This window comes from Periplaneta americana, chromosome 12 (assembly GCF_040183065.1).
Source record: "Periplaneta americana isolate PAMFEO1 chromosome 12, P.americana_PAMFEO1_priV1, whole genome shotgun sequence".
Lineage (NCBI taxonomy): Eukaryota > Metazoa > Arthropoda > Insecta > Blattodea > Blattidae > Periplaneta > Periplaneta americana.
The window spans coordinates 102,564,656-102,582,555 of NC_091128.1; the positions used below are offsets into that span (position 1 = coordinate 102,564,656).

The 17,900-nt window shown below is 35.3% G+C and overlaps 1 protein-coding gene across 3 annotated transcripts in view; it reads left to right on the forward strand.

The window, feature by feature from the left end:
* Nucleotides 1-7,216, forward strand: part of Hgsnat (Heparan-alpha-glucosaminide N-acetyltransferase) — a 55,950-nt gene extending 48,734 nt beyond the window's left edge. For all 3 annotated transcript variants that reach the window (XM_069841813.1, XM_069841811.1, XM_069841812.1), the window contains exon 13: nucleotides 3,744-7,216. In XM_069841813.1, coding sequence (XP_069697914.1) covers nucleotides 3,744-3,925 — 182 coding nt within the window. In that variant the 3' untranslated portion in view covers nucleotides 3,926-7,216. The remainder of the gene's footprint in view (nucleotides 1-3,743) is intronic.
* The last annotated feature ends 10,684 nt before the right edge of the window (nucleotides 7,217-17,900 follow it).

Below are 17,900 nucleotides of genomic sequence, written 5' to 3' on the forward strand. Positions count from 1 at the left end.
GTTACAGGGATTGCAGATTTTAAATTAGTTCTATGAATGTTTGTGACAGGGAGTTTAAGAGGATATGTTCCAAATCTTTTTCGTTATTGTTGCACCAGCAACAACTACTAGAGTCAACAAGATTAAAGCGGTGAAGATACTTCTGAGAGTGATAATATGGCCTGTCCTGGCTCTTGCTAAGAAAGTTTGTATGTGTCTGGGAATGTTGCGGAACATTTGTAAATCATTAGGTTTCTTTTGAATGTTTTGAAGTATTTGGCCTTTATCAGAAGAAAGCTATAATTCGACTCATAAATTTGTTAAATGAGAATTAACTGCAGAATATGCACTGGTTAAAGAAGTTATTTGCATAGGTTTGGGCCCCAAAGATGTTGTCTGTGAACATGAATTATTTCCTATGTAGCAGTATTTCTGAGTGTTCTTAACATTGTTTAGAAATGAATCTGATCATTGTGAAGTACCGGTACTTTCCAGGGGCGTACTTTGCGGACTACCGGGGCTACCGGCGGTAGCCCAAGGAAATTACAAAAGAAAAAGTTTATAATATAACATAATGTAATAATTTTGTATTATTAGTTTTACCACAGTAATTAAAATTAAGGTAATCATTAGATTTATATGCGCTGTCTGCTCTCGAAAAGAAACAAGTTGTCAAGGTGGCATCGCTGGAGAAACCGCTGCTACGAGGGGTAGCCTGTGACCGTTCCGCTAACACTGTTCTGTCGCACAACTGCCCGTCTCCCTCTCCCTACTGTTTCCATCGTGCAGTGTAGGCCGGGTGAGTTGCCGCTCTCGTGATCGGTTTCTTCGCAGGCGCAAAGCAGCAATACACTTAGTACGCTAGCAGTTGAATGTGATTGTGTTCTTGCAGTGCATTATTTTAAATCTGTGATTTGTTCGAGTGTCTAAGAGTTATATTAATTGTGAATTATTAAGTTTTTAATTTCCCAATTAAGTGATATTGTGAAAACTATGGCAGAACAAGTTTCTGGAGAGGTTTGTGTTGAAAATGACTGTGTAATAGAAGGTTTATTAAAAGTGCCTTTTAACCGTCGTACATAACAACGAGAAAGTTGAAATTGTGAAAATGGAAAGACCAACTCCTGAGTTAAATTTGTCCATGGACGTAAATGAAAAACAGCGAGAGTACACACGCCATTTCACTTCAACATCATATGGTAAGTGGAATTGGTTGTGTGGTAGTTCTAAACTGTCTAAACTATTTTGCTGGCCATGTTTGTTATTTAGCCGCGAAACTAATGTGTGGTCAAGAGAGGGGTTTTCTAATATGAACTCCCTTCGAACGGCAGTCCTAGAATACGACAAATCAAAAGCTCATATTTGTAGTAGCATGAACTTTGCAAACTTCGGGAAGACAAGAATTGATTTACAGCTAGATAAGCAAAAAGCTCTACACATCAATCAACACAATGCTCTTGTGAAAAAAAAAAAATCGGGAGATTTTACTGCATCTTATTAACACAGTCTGCTTTCTAGGAAAACAAGAATTGGCTTTTCGGGGTCATAACGAGAGTGTGGAATCAGACAATATAGGAAATTATATTGAATATTTAAGTTCCTTAAGTGAATTTGACCATTTACTGGCCAATCATCTTGAGAGTTCAACAGTATTTCGTGGTACTTCTCTCGCAATTCAGAATGACTTAATATTTGCTATAAGTGGGGTTATGATAAAGAACATAAAACCTTTTGTGGCCATTGTTGTTGATGAAACAAGTTACTGCTCTAATCAGAGTCAATTGTCCACTGTTTTAAGATACCGGTACGTCGACAGTACTGCCAATGTTTAAGAACGGTTTATAGGATTCACAAATGTCAGTTCGGACAAAACTGCTGCTGCTTTGTTTCAGCATGTGGAAGGTGTTATAGCAGAATACAATGTCGGCAATAAGTTAATTGCACAGACATATGATGGTGCTTCAGTTATGGCGGGAAATATTAATGGCTTAAAAACAAAAGTTCAACAAAGTATCCTCAAGCACTATTTGTCCATTGTTACAGCCATGTTCTCAATTTAGTTTTGCAACAAACTACTTCATCCGTTCCAGAATGCCGCATTTTTTTCAAAACACTGTCGGGTTTAGCTGCATTTTTCTCATCATCTCCTAAAAGATCAGAAAACTCAAGGAATTTATGAACAAGAAAGTCCCAAAAGTAGCACCAACTAGATTGAATTTTACATCTCGGCTTGTAAATACAGTAAACGAATACAGAGAAAAACGGACTGCTTTCTTTAAAAATATCATTTGTAATGACTCTGAAGAAAACTGGGATGATGCTGTAAATGTGCAGGCTCAAGGATATTTGAATTTTTTCACATAGTTTCAGAATATATTTCTTCTTGAAGTCTATGCTAGTGTTCGCACATACAGATGTGCTCTACAATATTCTTCAGACAAAAAGTCTAGACATAGCATACTGCTTGCAAGAGGTATCAAAGTTAAAACATACTATATCCGAGTTCAGACGGCGTGGGTTTCCGTCCATATGGAGTAATATGGAAAATGAAAATTCTTCAGACAATACAATGGAACCACCATTAAAGCGAAGAAAAGGAGATGATGAATTGAAATACAGGCAGCTGTACTACAGCATACTAGATCGTATGCACATGGAAATTACTGACATTTTCTGATTATGGAAAGCTTCAGTTCACACATCTTCTAGATTCTCAAAAATTTTCTGCTTATAGAGAAAACTTCTCGAATGAGGCACTAAACAAATTATTTCAGTCCTATAACAGTCACTTTGATCAAGTACGTTTGAAAAATGAATTAAGTGTAATATATTCAGCAGAAGTCTTTGATTTTTCGAACAAACCTATCCATGAAATATTATCTGCCATATATGAAAACCAGCTGAACCAAGTTATTCCTGAAGTCCTTAAATTGGCAACATTAATTGTGACAATACCAGCTACGTCAGCATCGGTAGAAAGAACATTTTCTGCGTTGAAGAGAATAAAATCCTACTGTAGATCAACTCATACACAAGAACGTTTATCCGGCTTGGCACTAATATCCATTGAAAAGTCATTTCTACAGAAACTTTGCAAGTGGCCCAACTGTAATTTCAAGGACGAAGTCATCAACGTATTTTCGTCCCAATCAAGACATCTGGAATTCACATAAATATGTAAGGAATTTTATTATAAGGATTTTAAAATATATTTTGTGTAATAATAGGGTCAGTGGTAGCCCAAACCCTTTAACCAGTATACGCCACTGGTACTTTCTATGTGTCATGACTTAAGTCTTCATAACATTCCTTTTTATCTCTGATTGAGGTTCTGTCTGATATGTATTATCAGGCAATACACCTCACTTGATGATATGTGTCAGAGGAAGAACAATTGTTTGTATGGATCTGAAGTATGATTAGTGTAATATGTAGCTAATCGACGCTGTATGCAATGGAGGGGGAAGAAACTGACCACCCTACCCCATTATCTCCTGGCTTAGTTATGTGGTGCCATGTTGGTACACTTGTGAGGTTCAGACCTGTCTTCGGACAGTTGACTAAACAACAACATTTTTTTGCTCTTTTTCAAAATGTACCGTATGTATCAATTTCCAAAAAAATTGTTTGTGTATTGAAGTTTCATGGTTCACAAATTACAAATACGACTCTGATATAGATTACATATGAGCAAATATTCTGCAATATAATTCAAATGAATCTATGAGTAAATACACTTATTGCTGTACTTTTGTTTGTTTCAGGTATGAATGCCACAATCATGTACGTGGGTCATTCTATAGCATTCCAGAATTTTCCATGGCACTGGTCCATAGGACCCATGAACACACATTTTATGCTACTTCTGGAGAGTATGTGGGGAACTGCATTGTGGGTACTAGTGGCGTTCTGGTTGCATCATATAAAATTCTTCCTCTCACTGTAAATGTTGATGTGATTGAAAATTTACAGACTGACTGCCTGAGCATATATCTTAATTTGGGAATAATGTTTCCGCAATTATAACACTAAACAGTTTTACACTATAGTTAAAGAACTGTCTGATATTTTTAGAACATAATAGCTGATTCCGACCAAAAAAAAAAAAAAAGAAGTTGCAATATATTAAACAAATGTTAAATGCCAGTAAGTTTCTATTTTGAAGGAACTTTAGAAATGCGTAGCACTGAGGAGCAGGGTTGCCAGACTCTCTCAAGGAATCCAGGACAGGCTATGATGCTGCATATCTTAACCTCACTACACATTTGAATTAATTCCATTTGCAATACAACTGATTTTATTCGTTTTATGTATTTCAACTAATTATATAGGGCCTACCTAAACTTTTAATTTTGTTACTTTTTACTAGATTATGAAATTTCCTTTGAATTATTGATGAAGTCTGGAAAAATAATGTCATATTAATTACAGCCTGATCTACATAGAAAGAATGTATGATACAGTGTTTAAATCTCATACTAATTATACCGGTAATAATAATAATAATAATAATAATAATAATAATAATAATAATAATAATGAGTAATAGAAACTATAAAAAATGTAGATTTGAAAGTGGAAGCATAACAAATACGGAAAACACAGACTATCGTGACACCATTATCATTAATGTTTTAGAAGATGTTACATGAAGGTTAGCTTACTTCATAATCTTCCTGACTTTATCCGTAAGAATGTAATTAATTTTCGATAGTGTTATTTTTTTTTTCAGTTTAAAGTTACGTGAAAGCTAAAGCAACAACGACGTCGACAATAACCAATAACACATTTCAGTTAATATCTACCTGAATATGGACTCGTAACAGTGTTCAAATTTCAGATGATGTTTACAGGTCCTAATATATTATTAGTATCCACAGTATATTTGAATTAAATACTATATGAAAATTATCATGCTAAATTTTGAAATTTTACTTCTCAATGACATATAGGCCTACTACTAGTTTAAAGAGTTTTACATTTTATGAAATTTTTCTTGGCAGTCATTTTGTAAATTTGTATTCATCTCTCATACAAGCACAAGTTGTAAACAACCTTCCTATGCTGTCACACTATTTGTTAATTTTTTTAAGGCAACTTACATAATATGTAAATACAAATGTAATATGTAATGGCATTTTAAAGCTTGCCATACTCTCTCTCTACATATTATTATGTACACTTAGCGGCAAAAATAAGGGACCGGCCGACAATTTCTAAGTTCCAGAGACATACATTGCGCATGCTCGTCTCTTCAATGCTGTAGTTCACTAGACAACACATAATTAAACCATTTAAATTTGCTGTATTTTGTTTAAGAGGCTAAAATATGTAATAAAATCGAATGGCGGGTTGATTCTATGTAGATACATTAGGGCCCTTGAAGAGTGAAATAGTAATAAAACTGATAAATACAAAATCAACCGGAGCGAATATGAACAGGAAAACCATGTATTATGCCGAAGCGATATAAACAGTTACAGTAGCGTAAGTTGTTACGACATTAGTACATTGAACAAGTTAGTAGTAGTAGCTCAAGGTTCGAATCTCCCCATATCTTCTTTTTTTTTTTTTATTACAAAATTGCCATCATATGTGTCTCGCAAAGCTATAATTATGTGGCGATATCTCTTAGAATATGCCCAATCTCTAATAATAATAAACCTCCCTCTCTCTTTCAAGCAATACTGCTATTTGGTAATATAACGTTCTGTCTCGTCATTACGCTTGAAGATGGCACAGAAACAATAACTCATTGCCCTGGTTCGCATGGGTTATTCTGCGTATGCTACTCTCCGACAGGACTTCGATTGGAGAAATGTCATTTTCTCCGACCAGGTAATTGTCTCCAGTAACATTCTGTGTATGCTACTCTCCGACAGGACTTTATTGGAGAAATGTCATTTTCTCCGACCAGGTAATTGTCTCCAGTAACATTCTCTGTATGCTACTCTGCGGCAGGACTTTGATTGGAGAAATGTCATTTTCTCCGACGAGGTAATTTTCTCCAATAGCAATGATAGTACTGCCCTAGTTTACTGTATGAATGACCACCGATACACTTCGCGTGAGGGTCGCGTGTTGGGGGTGGATGTCATACGATGGGGCAGGACTTCTGGAACGCATCCACGGTCTGTTTACGGCAGAAGTCTACGAACACATTTTGGCAAATGTAATGATCCCTTCCGCCCGAAAACGATATCCAGAAGGAACACTTTTCTTCCAGCAGGATAATCATCCCATACACGCCGCCAACCGGATTCAAAGATGATTTATGAGGAGGCATGATGTCGACCCAGTCGACTGGCCTCCAAATTCACCAGATATGAATCCGTTTCAAAATTTGTGGGCTGCAGTCAAAAGGATCCTACGCTCTAATTGGGCAGAACAACCACCCGTTCAGATACCTGAGGAATTGTGGGACAGAGTTCTAGATGCGTGGGAGAAGATGGCCAAGAATTTAGACCTGTTCCATAATCTTGTGGACTCCATGCCGCGCAGAATGAGGGCAGATGTTGACGCAGGTGGTTTGTGGACGAGATACTAGTCCCCACCACAGCCTTGTTTTGTTAATATATTAACAAATTGTTTTTTGTTTGTTAATTTAATTATTTATTTGTGTTTGATATGTATCCGTTTTTTTAGGATGTGAAACAAGTATTTTTGTTTATACAGACCAGGTCTCACCTACTAATAGCCCACAGGTGATGGGCAATAATATTTTTAAAAGGCAGGCATAACGAAGTTTGTTAACAAATGCCATTTCACATTTGAACTAATAAATTAAGTAAAAGTTAAAATAAAAAAAAATAATTTTACCATACCAGGAGGCGAACTCACAACCTCTGGCACGGATGTCAGACTTCTTACCACTGGGTCACACACTGCTCGTAAGGTTTATTACATTATAGACGGATGACTTTCAATGAAGAGACACCACAGCAATGCCTTGCACTGGGTTACGTTTACACGAGTGAACCGCGCGATAGAACTTAGCATTTCTATCGACCAAGAGTCGGCCCATTCTTTTTGCCGCTAAGTGTACATATAGCCTACGCATTTTGAAGAAATATTTAATAATGTTAATACTCAATTCTTTAGTGTAATAAAATACTGGTAACACACAATCACAAGGTGCCTTGAAGCTTTAGGCTGAAGATATTTTTAAAATACTGTAAAATATTTTACTGCGAGTTGTCGGAATGGGAGAAAAATAAAAACAATTTATAGCAACAGACCTTATTCTAAAACTTTCCTTTTTGGTGGTTATGTTATGTTCTTATATATATATATTATATATACTGATGCGTCCTATCCCAGCTTTTCCACATTCATTTATCGAAGAAGCTTAAATTCTCACAAATGTAAAGTACGTGATGCAAACAGCTAGGATAATAAAAATTGAATTACCTACTTATACATCTATGTTCACTCCTTCAGGATCTGAAAGGTACTGATGCAAAGTACACTGCTAAAAAATTCTAAGGGACAGTTTTAATATTTTGTAGTGTGTCTTGTGTATTTTGTGCTATATTTATGAAAATGACAACGTCAACAACAATCAGTTGTTTATTCTCTTCATTTAACCTATGATTGATATATCGAAGGTGTTATGCTCGGTTCTTGAATTCCATATCTTTAAGATTTTTGAAAAATCCTTTGTTGTAATCTCACGAAATGCTGCTACTAAATTTCTGAAATGCTCAAAGCTGCTGGAATGATGGAATTCACGCTGGTGTTGTACGAGAATTGAAAATATGTCGAAGTCTTATTAACCAATTATGAACGGTGGCATTATCAGGACATAGATGAGGTTCCAGAAAGACATTGAGACTGAGAAAGGAGAACAATGAATCGCCAGAATCAATTTTAGGTTCTGCATACTAAGTGCCACCGGAATGTCACTGCCAGGCAACTCATGTCTCTCCAGAACATCACAGACTAGTTGTAAATGACCAGACTAATAAACCGACTACATGAAGCATCTCTCGACTCCTGCTCCGAGTACCAGCCTTGCACATAAGAACATGTCAATTGCCATAGTGAAGAACGGACTCCTGTTGTGTTTAGTAACAAGTCTACATTCAGATTCAGCCCGATGGCAGACGTTACCAGATTTCAGCATCAACTTGGTGATATTTTATGTTAGAAATCAAGTTATTTTAGTAATAATAAGCCTCGGAATGGGACTGATTCTCTGTCATTCTTTTAATTAAAATGTGTCTCAGTGAAACATACAGCAGAGTCCGTATAGGTCAATTTCTGTCAGATGCGTTTCCAATTCACTGTCGGCTAAAGCAAGGAGATGCACTATCACCTTTACTTTTTAATTTTGCTCTAGAGTATGCCATTAGGAAAGTCCAGGATAACAGAGAGGGTTTGGAATTGAACAGGTTACATCAGCTGCTTGTGTATGTGGATGACATGAATATGTTAGGAGAAAATCCACAAACAATTAGGAAAAATACGGGAATTTTACTTGAAGCAAGTAAAGAAATAGGTTTGGAAGTAAATCCCGAAAAGACAAAGTATATGATTATGTCTCGTGACGAGAATATTGTACGAAATGGAAATATAAAAATTGGAAATTTATCCTTTGAAGAGGTGGAAAATTTCAAATACCTGGGAGCAACAGTAACAAATATAAATGATACTCAGGAGGAATTTAAACACAGAATAAATATGGGAAATGCCTGTTATTATCCGTTGAGAAGCTTTTATCATCCAGTGTGTTGTCAAAAAAATCTTAAAGTTAGAATTTATAAAACAGTTATATTACTGGATGTTCTATATGGTTGTGAAACTTGGACTCTTACTTTGAGAGAGGAACATAGGTTAAGGGTGTTTGAGAATAAGGTGCTTAAGAAAATATTTGGGGCTAAGAGGGATGAAGTTACAGGAGAATGGAGAAAGTTACACAACACAGAACTGCATGCATTGTATTCTTTACCTGACATAATAAGGAACATTAAATCCAGACGTTTGAGATGGGTAGGGCATGTAGCACGTATGGGCGAATCCAGAAATGCATATAGAGTGTTAGTTGGGAGCCCAGAGGGAAAAAGACCTTTGGGGAGATCAAGACATAGATGGGAAGATAATATTAAAATGGATTTGAGGGAGGTGGGATATGATGATAGAGACTGGATTAATCTTGCTCAGGATAGGGACCAATGGCAGGCTTATGTGAGGGTGGCAATGAAAATCCGGATTCCTTGCAAGCAAGCAAGCAAGCAAGCAAAGCAAAGCAAAGCAAAGCAAAGCAAAGCAAGCATCAGAGCACTAATATAAGATGCAAATCAGATCTCCATTTACTGTCTGTTAGTGTACATACAAGACGAGGTCTAGCTGGTAGCCTGACTGGTTATCTTGCTGAAAGGAATGCCTAAATGTTAGTGAAAGATTAATTTAAGACATTTACAATGTTTGGAATCAGGCTCATCCTGACCATAAAAACTTAAATCTTATTGTGAAGTTGTGAGATGAAGTAGGAGTTTAAATGGATAACAATAAAGATAAAGGTAGCCCCTTCACATGCCATAAAGACTCTTGGGGGCATAGAGATAGTCCCATGCTATCTTTACCTCTGCACTAGAATGAGGTGGTGTGAAATGGGTACCAATAAATTATAAGTAAATTTCTAAATGAAAAATTGATGTTTTACAGTACGTGACAATTTTAGAAACTTGATATAATTATTATCAGTACTGACCTTTTGGTAAATAATACATATTATTTTATCAAGGTTCTATTTGCATTAGAATGAACTATATGGAGATTTAGTGAAAGTGTTTTATTATGACCGAAGAAGCTTTCCAGAAAAGTGGAATTATTTACATGGTAATTTCCACACTGAAAGTACCAAAATATCTAAGGTACACTCACCAATACAGTTCTTCCTGGCACTTTTACAAACTGCTATTGTTTTTAAAGATAATTTTGAAAAGCATAGTGAGTTCAGCTACATTGACTGCCAGATATAAACAAACTTCGTTTTTAACACCCTGACTTTCTACCCAGTGACCAGCTAGGCTACGAGTGAAGAGCTCGGTAACCAGCCAGGCTTCGTCTTGTACATAGCCTTAGTCTCAGCTGTTGTAACAAAGAGAGAAATGAAGGGTTCAGAGCCATAGTGGGCCAAGCGCCATTTATTAAAAATGGAGAAAACAAGGCTTAAAATTAAACGATTACCATAATTTAATGAAACGTATAGCAAGTAATATAAAGTATGCACATTAAAACTAAATGATATGTCAATCTTCAATAAACTATGATATTCATTTAGTTTTAACCCTGGTTTTCTCCATTTTTAATAAATGGCACTTGGCCCACAATGGCTCTGAACCCTTCAAAATCACAATTCATATAATATTAGTAGTCTTCAGTGCATTTCCTAATTGTCTTAAAGCTTTGAAGTGTCAAGAGAAAAAGTAAGGGGCAGAATTAATACAATCTTTCTATAATAATTATCATAGTTTCTATTCAACTGATGAGTTTACGCACGTAAATCTACTTAGTTTGTATTAATAATTATATATTATATATTTTTGTATAATTTTGTATGAGTGGACCGAGATGAACACAACGCCTAACAGCATAATGGAACGAAAGAAGTAGTATAATTTTGGACTTTTTTCACATCTCTAAGCAACAATGCAGTTGTAAGATGTATGAAATACAATAAATTAAATGAAGACTTCAACATTTAAAAAAACTCACAGCTGTAAAAGTTATTTCTGTCACTGCTAACGTAATACCATATGTACAACCTGGCGTATACGTGGATTATGACTGGGTTGTGGAACATCTTTACAATTTCTACTGCTAGGTTCGCCCCGAAGTACCTTCTATCATTAACAATTGTGTATCGTGAAAAATTAATCAATTAATTGTGTATTTACTGATTTAGTGCGGGGATTATAAATATAGTATTTATAAAGCATATTACAGTGGTATTTGAGCTTTAGTGATGACATATTAAATAACAGTAATTTATGCCTATTTTCAGTGTGTTTTGATGCAATTTACATTTTCGTTTCCCAAAAGCTTGAATTTGTTCAATTAAAAAGTTTGCTTTCAAACTACATTCTTCAGTCTTTTCTTTTACTTCGGCTCTGCTGACCTCAGGCTAGGCGAACCCACAAATGTATTGATGCGTAATTTGTGTGTCCATAGAATCATCTCGTCGCCTAGAGGCTTTGGTGTGCAAGACTTCCAACAGGTGAGTTTAAACGAAGAATAAAAAAGAACAAAGAAAAATACTTGGTACATGTGCAGTACGCAAACCCATCACTTGTTGCTACAGAAATATTTGTATCTGACTAGAATTAAAATGGAAGATAGTACAGAATCACTGATATAATGCCCTTTTTACAAACAAAAAAATGAATGTAACAAAGGTAACTCATTATCTCTCATTAGGAAGGTATTTTGTTTTTTTTACGCGTTTCGCAATAATTCGGTGTCGTATGTGTTATACTAAATGTTACAGTCAAGTTGTTAGAACATATTAGCCTACATATATTCATTGCGCTTTTTTTTTTTTTTACATATTCCACATTTTATACACATCAAACAAGAAGGAAATTAATCGTTATGCAACGAAATATATGAGAAAGGCGAATGGCCTGAAGATTTTATGGAGACAGTGTTACTGCAAATACCGAAGAAAAACAATGTCAAGAAATGTAACGAGTTTAGGGCGATCAGCCTGGTATCTCACTCGATGAAGTTAAATTCTCCTACGAATAATGAATTGGCGTTTATATTCTAAGGTGGACGGTAAGTTGGAAGAAGAGCAGTTTGGCTTCAGGAAGGAAAAGGTACGAGAGATGCAATTGAACAGCTGCTAAAAATTGGCGAAAGATATCTAAAGAAGTGCATAATTATAGTATTTGTTGACCTTGAAAAGGCGTTTGACAGAGTGGATTGAAACAAACTGATGGACATCCTGAAGAAAATAGGTGTGGATTGGAAAGCGAGGGGACTGTTCAGTAATCTCTATATGAAACGAGTCAAAGTTAGGCTAGGAGAAGAAATTTCAGAAAGAAATGAAATAGGGAGAGGAGAACAATAAGGATGTCCTTTATCACATAGGTACTCTATTCAATATCTACTTGGAGAAGTTAGTGAAGAACTGTTTCCAGAACATGGGAGGGGTGATAGAAGGAGGAAGAAGAATAAAGTTTGTAAGATTTGCTGATGTTATGGCGTTATTAACAGAAGAGAAGACGATACAAAGGGATATGCTAGTGAGCTAAATGACACCTGTGAGCAGTATGGGTTGAAGATAAATGCACACTAGACGAAGATAATGGTTATCGGAAGAAAAATAAGGTAAAGGTGCGAATTCGAAAGCGGCAGTAGGACAAGTGTAGCCTACAACTTCAAATACTTGGGGTGTACTATAAGCAGTAACATGAGCTTCTGCCAGGAAGTGAAAAGGAGGATAGCAATGGCCAAGGAAGCTTTTAATAGAAAAAAGAAGCATCTTCTGCGGACCTCTGGAGAAATAACTATGGCAGTGACTAGTGAAGTGCTTTGTGTGGAGTGTGACAATGTATGGGGCAGAAACTTTGACATTACGACGAAGCGAAGAGAGAATAGAAACATTTGAAATGTGGATAGGGAGAAGAATGGAACGTGTGAAATGGACAGTGTAAGAAACGAAGCTGTGTTGAAAGAGTGGGTGAATAAATAATGATGCTGAAAATATAATCAGGAAGAGAAAAAGGAATTGGTTGGGTCACTAGCAAAGAAGAAACTGTCTGCTGAAGGATGCACTGGAAGGAATGGTAAACGGGAGAGGAGTTCGGGACAGAAGAAGATACCAGATAACAGACGACATTAAGATATATATGGATCATGTGCAGAGACTAAGAGGAAGGTAGAAAATAGGAAAAATTGGAAAATGCTGGGTTTGCAGTGAAAGACCTGCTCTTGGATAGAAAACTAAGAATGAATGAATGAATTATTTTTCAAAATTATAATAGGTGTTACAAACAACTGCGTAACTTATACATAATTCAGTTTATATTGTATTTAGGCCTAATGTAGAAGTATAAATATCTTAACCTACAAAATTTGATACTCTTATATCTTGGAATCGAAGGAAAGGAAAAATGTAGCTCATTTCAATAATAATAATGCAGGATAATATACTGTACTGGTACATAAATAAAAACTACAAATCTTGTATTACCCATGTAATGGAATAGACCGTCAAATAAATAATATACGGTACAAAAAATATATATGTACACATACACACTCGCTCAGGTAAGTGACATGCCAGTCGTAAAATATTTCTGGTAAGAAACATGGTAACATTTGCGTTTATGCTTATTATTTTGACAGACGAAAGTTCAGGAGGAAAGTAGGCCTACTTGTTCTAGAATCTAGACCCATGTCTAGGCACGTGGTGAAGAAGTTGCCGATACAGAACGGCGCGTAAAATTACAGGCAGAATGTCATCCTACTTGTTCGGCACTTTTGTCTAGGCACGCCGCAATGCCGATTTGTCAAAGAAGTTGCCGATATAGAACGGCGCGTAAAATTACAGGCACAAAAAAAGGCGGGATTCAAAATGATTTCCACAAATTATTGCAGTTATTTACAGTACTTTTTTTTTTTTTTTTTTTTTTTTTTTTTTTTCGTAATTTGAATATATTCAACTTGAGCCTTGGTTTAGTCGATTAGACCAAGACCTTTCACCTAAGTGAACTGGAGTTCGATTCCCAGCATTGCCAGTGAAATTTCTTGTGGGCAAAGCGGCTTTAGGGCAAGCATTCTCCGAGTACTTCGGTTTCTCCTTCCAATTCATTCCACCATTGTTCAATCATCATTCATATATCACCGCCCAGGTGTGTGGGATAGCCTAACCCAGTCCGCGCAGATGATAGAATTGATTTATAAAAGCGACTTCATACCTGATCGGTTTCAAGGGCTGAAAACAGGATTGAGGATATTGAGGAATATCAAGTCGAGAACTCGTGGTAGAATAAGGGGTCTCTGGCTGTTAATAAAAATATTTATAACTAGCACGAACATACGTTCTTGAATCTTTGATTGGCGTTTCTCTGCATTTACGTGTGATTGTGTGTCGTTTATAGCAATGAATTGTTTTAAGGAATACTGTAGCAAGGCGAGAGACTGTAATTTTGTTATGGATTTTCTAACGTGATCCTTATAATTTTTTTCGTATCGCTTAAAGGTATTTTTAAAAATATCTGCATCCAACTGCATTACATACGTTGATACGTATCAGCACATTCTGCCTCGTCGTCGAGGATTATGGTGTATTTTCTTATCTGTGGCTTGATCCATTTATTTGCTCCTTTATTTATCTATTTGTTTATTTATTTATTTAATTCATTTATTCAATTAATCCATTTCATTCCATTTATTTATTTATTTATTTATTTATACGTACTTTTGTACTCGTGTGGTCGTTTACTCACTAACTCATTCACTTTATTTATTTATTTATTTATTTACTTATTTATCTATTTATTTATTTATATGTATATGAGGCGTTCCGTAAGAGAAGAACGAACCCGCCAAATGTACCTTTAGAGATAATCGATGTTCTAAGTATTTTACCTGTAAACGAGATAAGGGCGAAGCCGCCAAGGACACGTCTGTAAATAATGATAATTACTTTGTACACTGAAAAACGAATACCTTTATTGAAAACTGCAATTAAATGTCCAATTTAATATATTCCAACTTAATAGTGATCATAGATGACATGAATTCATCAATATTATGGGAATAATTTGAAAACAGTGTATTACAAATAGTAAAGAGCGTAGAATGAACTCAATAGTGGCAGACATTAATAACAATATAATAATAGTAATAATAATAATAATAATAATAATAATAATAATAATAATAATAATAATAATAATAATAAATAAATAAATAAAAACACTTAATCGCACTGTGATGTGACAATTACAAAGCGTCTGAAATTATTAATAAACAAAAATAAGTAGATGCCTGTCATGTTATAATCCTTGCTATCAAAAGTGGTCTCACTTGTTCTGGGAATAGAGGTGATAATAATCCATTACATCATCTTCATGAAGATGTTCCTCTGAGACGGTCACTGCTAGTTGCACGTTTTGTTTGCTGATCAGTGATCACGTCATCCAGAAACGTTCTATGGCACATACATAAGGAGAGCTTTCAGATATTTGAAGTAAGCTTTATTGGCGTGACATAGTAGCTCTTTGGCAAAACCAGCTGAGAGAGATCGGCCTGCTCTTAATCCGACATCTGTTCGCATCAACACTGGTTACGAACTTAGAAATATAGGCATTCTGGAGGTCATGATCACCCAACTCCCAGAAATTACGAAATGCATACCTAAAGCGTTGAAGCACCCACAAGTACATGGCGGGTCTATACCGCGAGCTTGCACATGTCGAGATGTTTTCGTACTAATGTACGATTTACCTTTGTTCCTTTTAATCTTTACGTGTACGTTTATCCATTTTTCGACATGCCTCTGACGTTTCCTACAATAACCAAATATGCCTGTCACTATTACTCATACTAAGCTATTAAAATGTCCATAAATACACGTAATTCTTCACTACGGTTATACTCGACTGTGTGGTTACAACAACACTAAGACAATGAATGGCGCGCCTTCAGGCGGAGTGGCGTATTCGCCCTTCTCGTACGGAGTAATATGAATATTATGAACCTGTCACAGACTTTGCAGATTCTCCAAACTTACAAACAATGATAATTTCGATGTAGCAAGGGAGATTCCGCAAATGTCTACCAGGCTTATATTGCAGATATGTCTTAAATATTCGGAGGAGTAAATAACACAAAATTCGACCCTTGGCGGGCTCGCCCTTCTCTTACGGAACGCCTCTTATTCACTCACTCACTTATTTATTTATTTCTTTATTTATTTCTTTATTTCTTTATTTATTTCTTTATTTCTTTATTTATTTCTTTATTTCTTTATTTATTTCTTTATTTCTTTATTTATTTCTTTATTTCTTTATTTCTTTATTTCTTTATTTATTTATTTATTTCTTTATTTCTTTATTTCTTTCTTTCTTTCTTTCTTTCTTTATTTATTTATTTATTTATTTATTTATTTCTTTATTTCTTTATTTATTTATTTCTTTATTTATTTATTTCTTTATTTATTTATTTCTTTATTTCTTTCTTTCTTTATTTATTTATTTATTTATTTATTTATTTATTTATTTATTTCTTTATTTATTTATTTCTTTATTTATTTATTTCTTTATTTCTTTATTTATTTATTTCTTTATTTATTTCTTTATTTATTTATTTACTCATTTACTCATTTACTCATTTACTCACTTACTCACTTACTCACTTACTCACTTACTCACTTACTCACTTACTCACTTACTCACTTACTCATTTATTTATTTATTTATTTATTTATTTATTTATTTATTTATTTATTTATTTATTTATCTATCTATCTTTGAAAAGTGTACAAGAACGAAAGTTATTCGTGCTATTGGAATGACTAATATAAATCTTAATCGAAGTTGGTTACACTTGTTCCATCAGTTAGCGATGAGACAGTTGAAGGAGGCCACCCCGTCCCTTGTTTTAAACACGTCGTGGTTTGCTAGCCGAGCATGAAACGACTGCAGCTAAAGTTGTCTTCCCTGTCTTACACTCCCAAATTGGCAAGCTTTGTCCCTTGAGAAGAGGAAAGTGGATATCTTCGGAACTTTGTTTGAATAAAGAGAAAGAAAAGTAATGTTTAGCTACGCAAGAAAGAAGGCGGTACCTCTTCCTGAAGTAGCAGGTAAATAATGTTCTGCTTCGAAATAAAACAGTTTTCTTGTTTAAAAGAAATATTCTAAGATTATAAATTAAGAAATACGAAAGAAGTTACAAATATATATATATATATTAGAAAATAAAGTAAAACAGCTCAGAAAATAATGGATAAGTCTTTCAATAGATTAGCAATGCAAAACGTACAGTCATTAGGGGTAACTTTGTACCCGTCAGTGTCATAATTGATACCAATAAGGCATCACTCATGAGGTAATGGGGTAGGGTGTCTAATTCCTTCCCCCTCCATTGCATACATCGCTGACTATTAACATATTACACTAATCAGACTTCAGATCCATACAAACAATTGTTCTTCATTTACACATATCGTCAAGTGAGGTGTACTGCCTGATAATAGATGCATCAATCAGAGGTGACAACTATTATTAATAAATGAAATTAAAAAAATAATCTGACTTACGCATTACTGCCTGTAGATAGTAAAGTGATGAATGAGCGACCAGACAGACTATCCGAACACCAGCGGGTTGTCAATCAGGAAGTCCCACGGAAGTAGCGAGGGACGGTTATTGCGTAGCAGGAATACTGCCTTTGATCCGCAGGTACCGTCGTCAATCGTCCGTCTGGCTGGGAGCACAGCATTATTATACGAATCACTAAGTGGCTGGTTGTTTCTATTCTGCATCACCGAAGCTCTTACACCAAACCTGAAACCATATTTTCTTGTTATGGCATGGCTTGAAATGAAGCAGATTAAGATGAAATGGAATGTGTTAGTGGAATGAAATAACTGTACAAAACTGAGATATGTGGGAGTACCCCAGGAAAAACATTCATTCTCAATCTTCTTCACCGAAGTATCATTCTAGTTAACGCGAGGGATCGAACTCGAGTTCGCGGAAAAACGAGGCAAAAAAAAAAAAAACACACGCACGCACGCACACACACACACACACACGTTCTACCCAAGGGCAGGTCTTTCACTGCAAGCCAACCATTCTCCAATTTTTCCTATTTTCTGCCTTCCTCTTAGTCTCCGCATATAATCCATATAATTATCTTAGTGTCGTATATCATCCGATATCTTCTTCCGCATCGAACTCTTC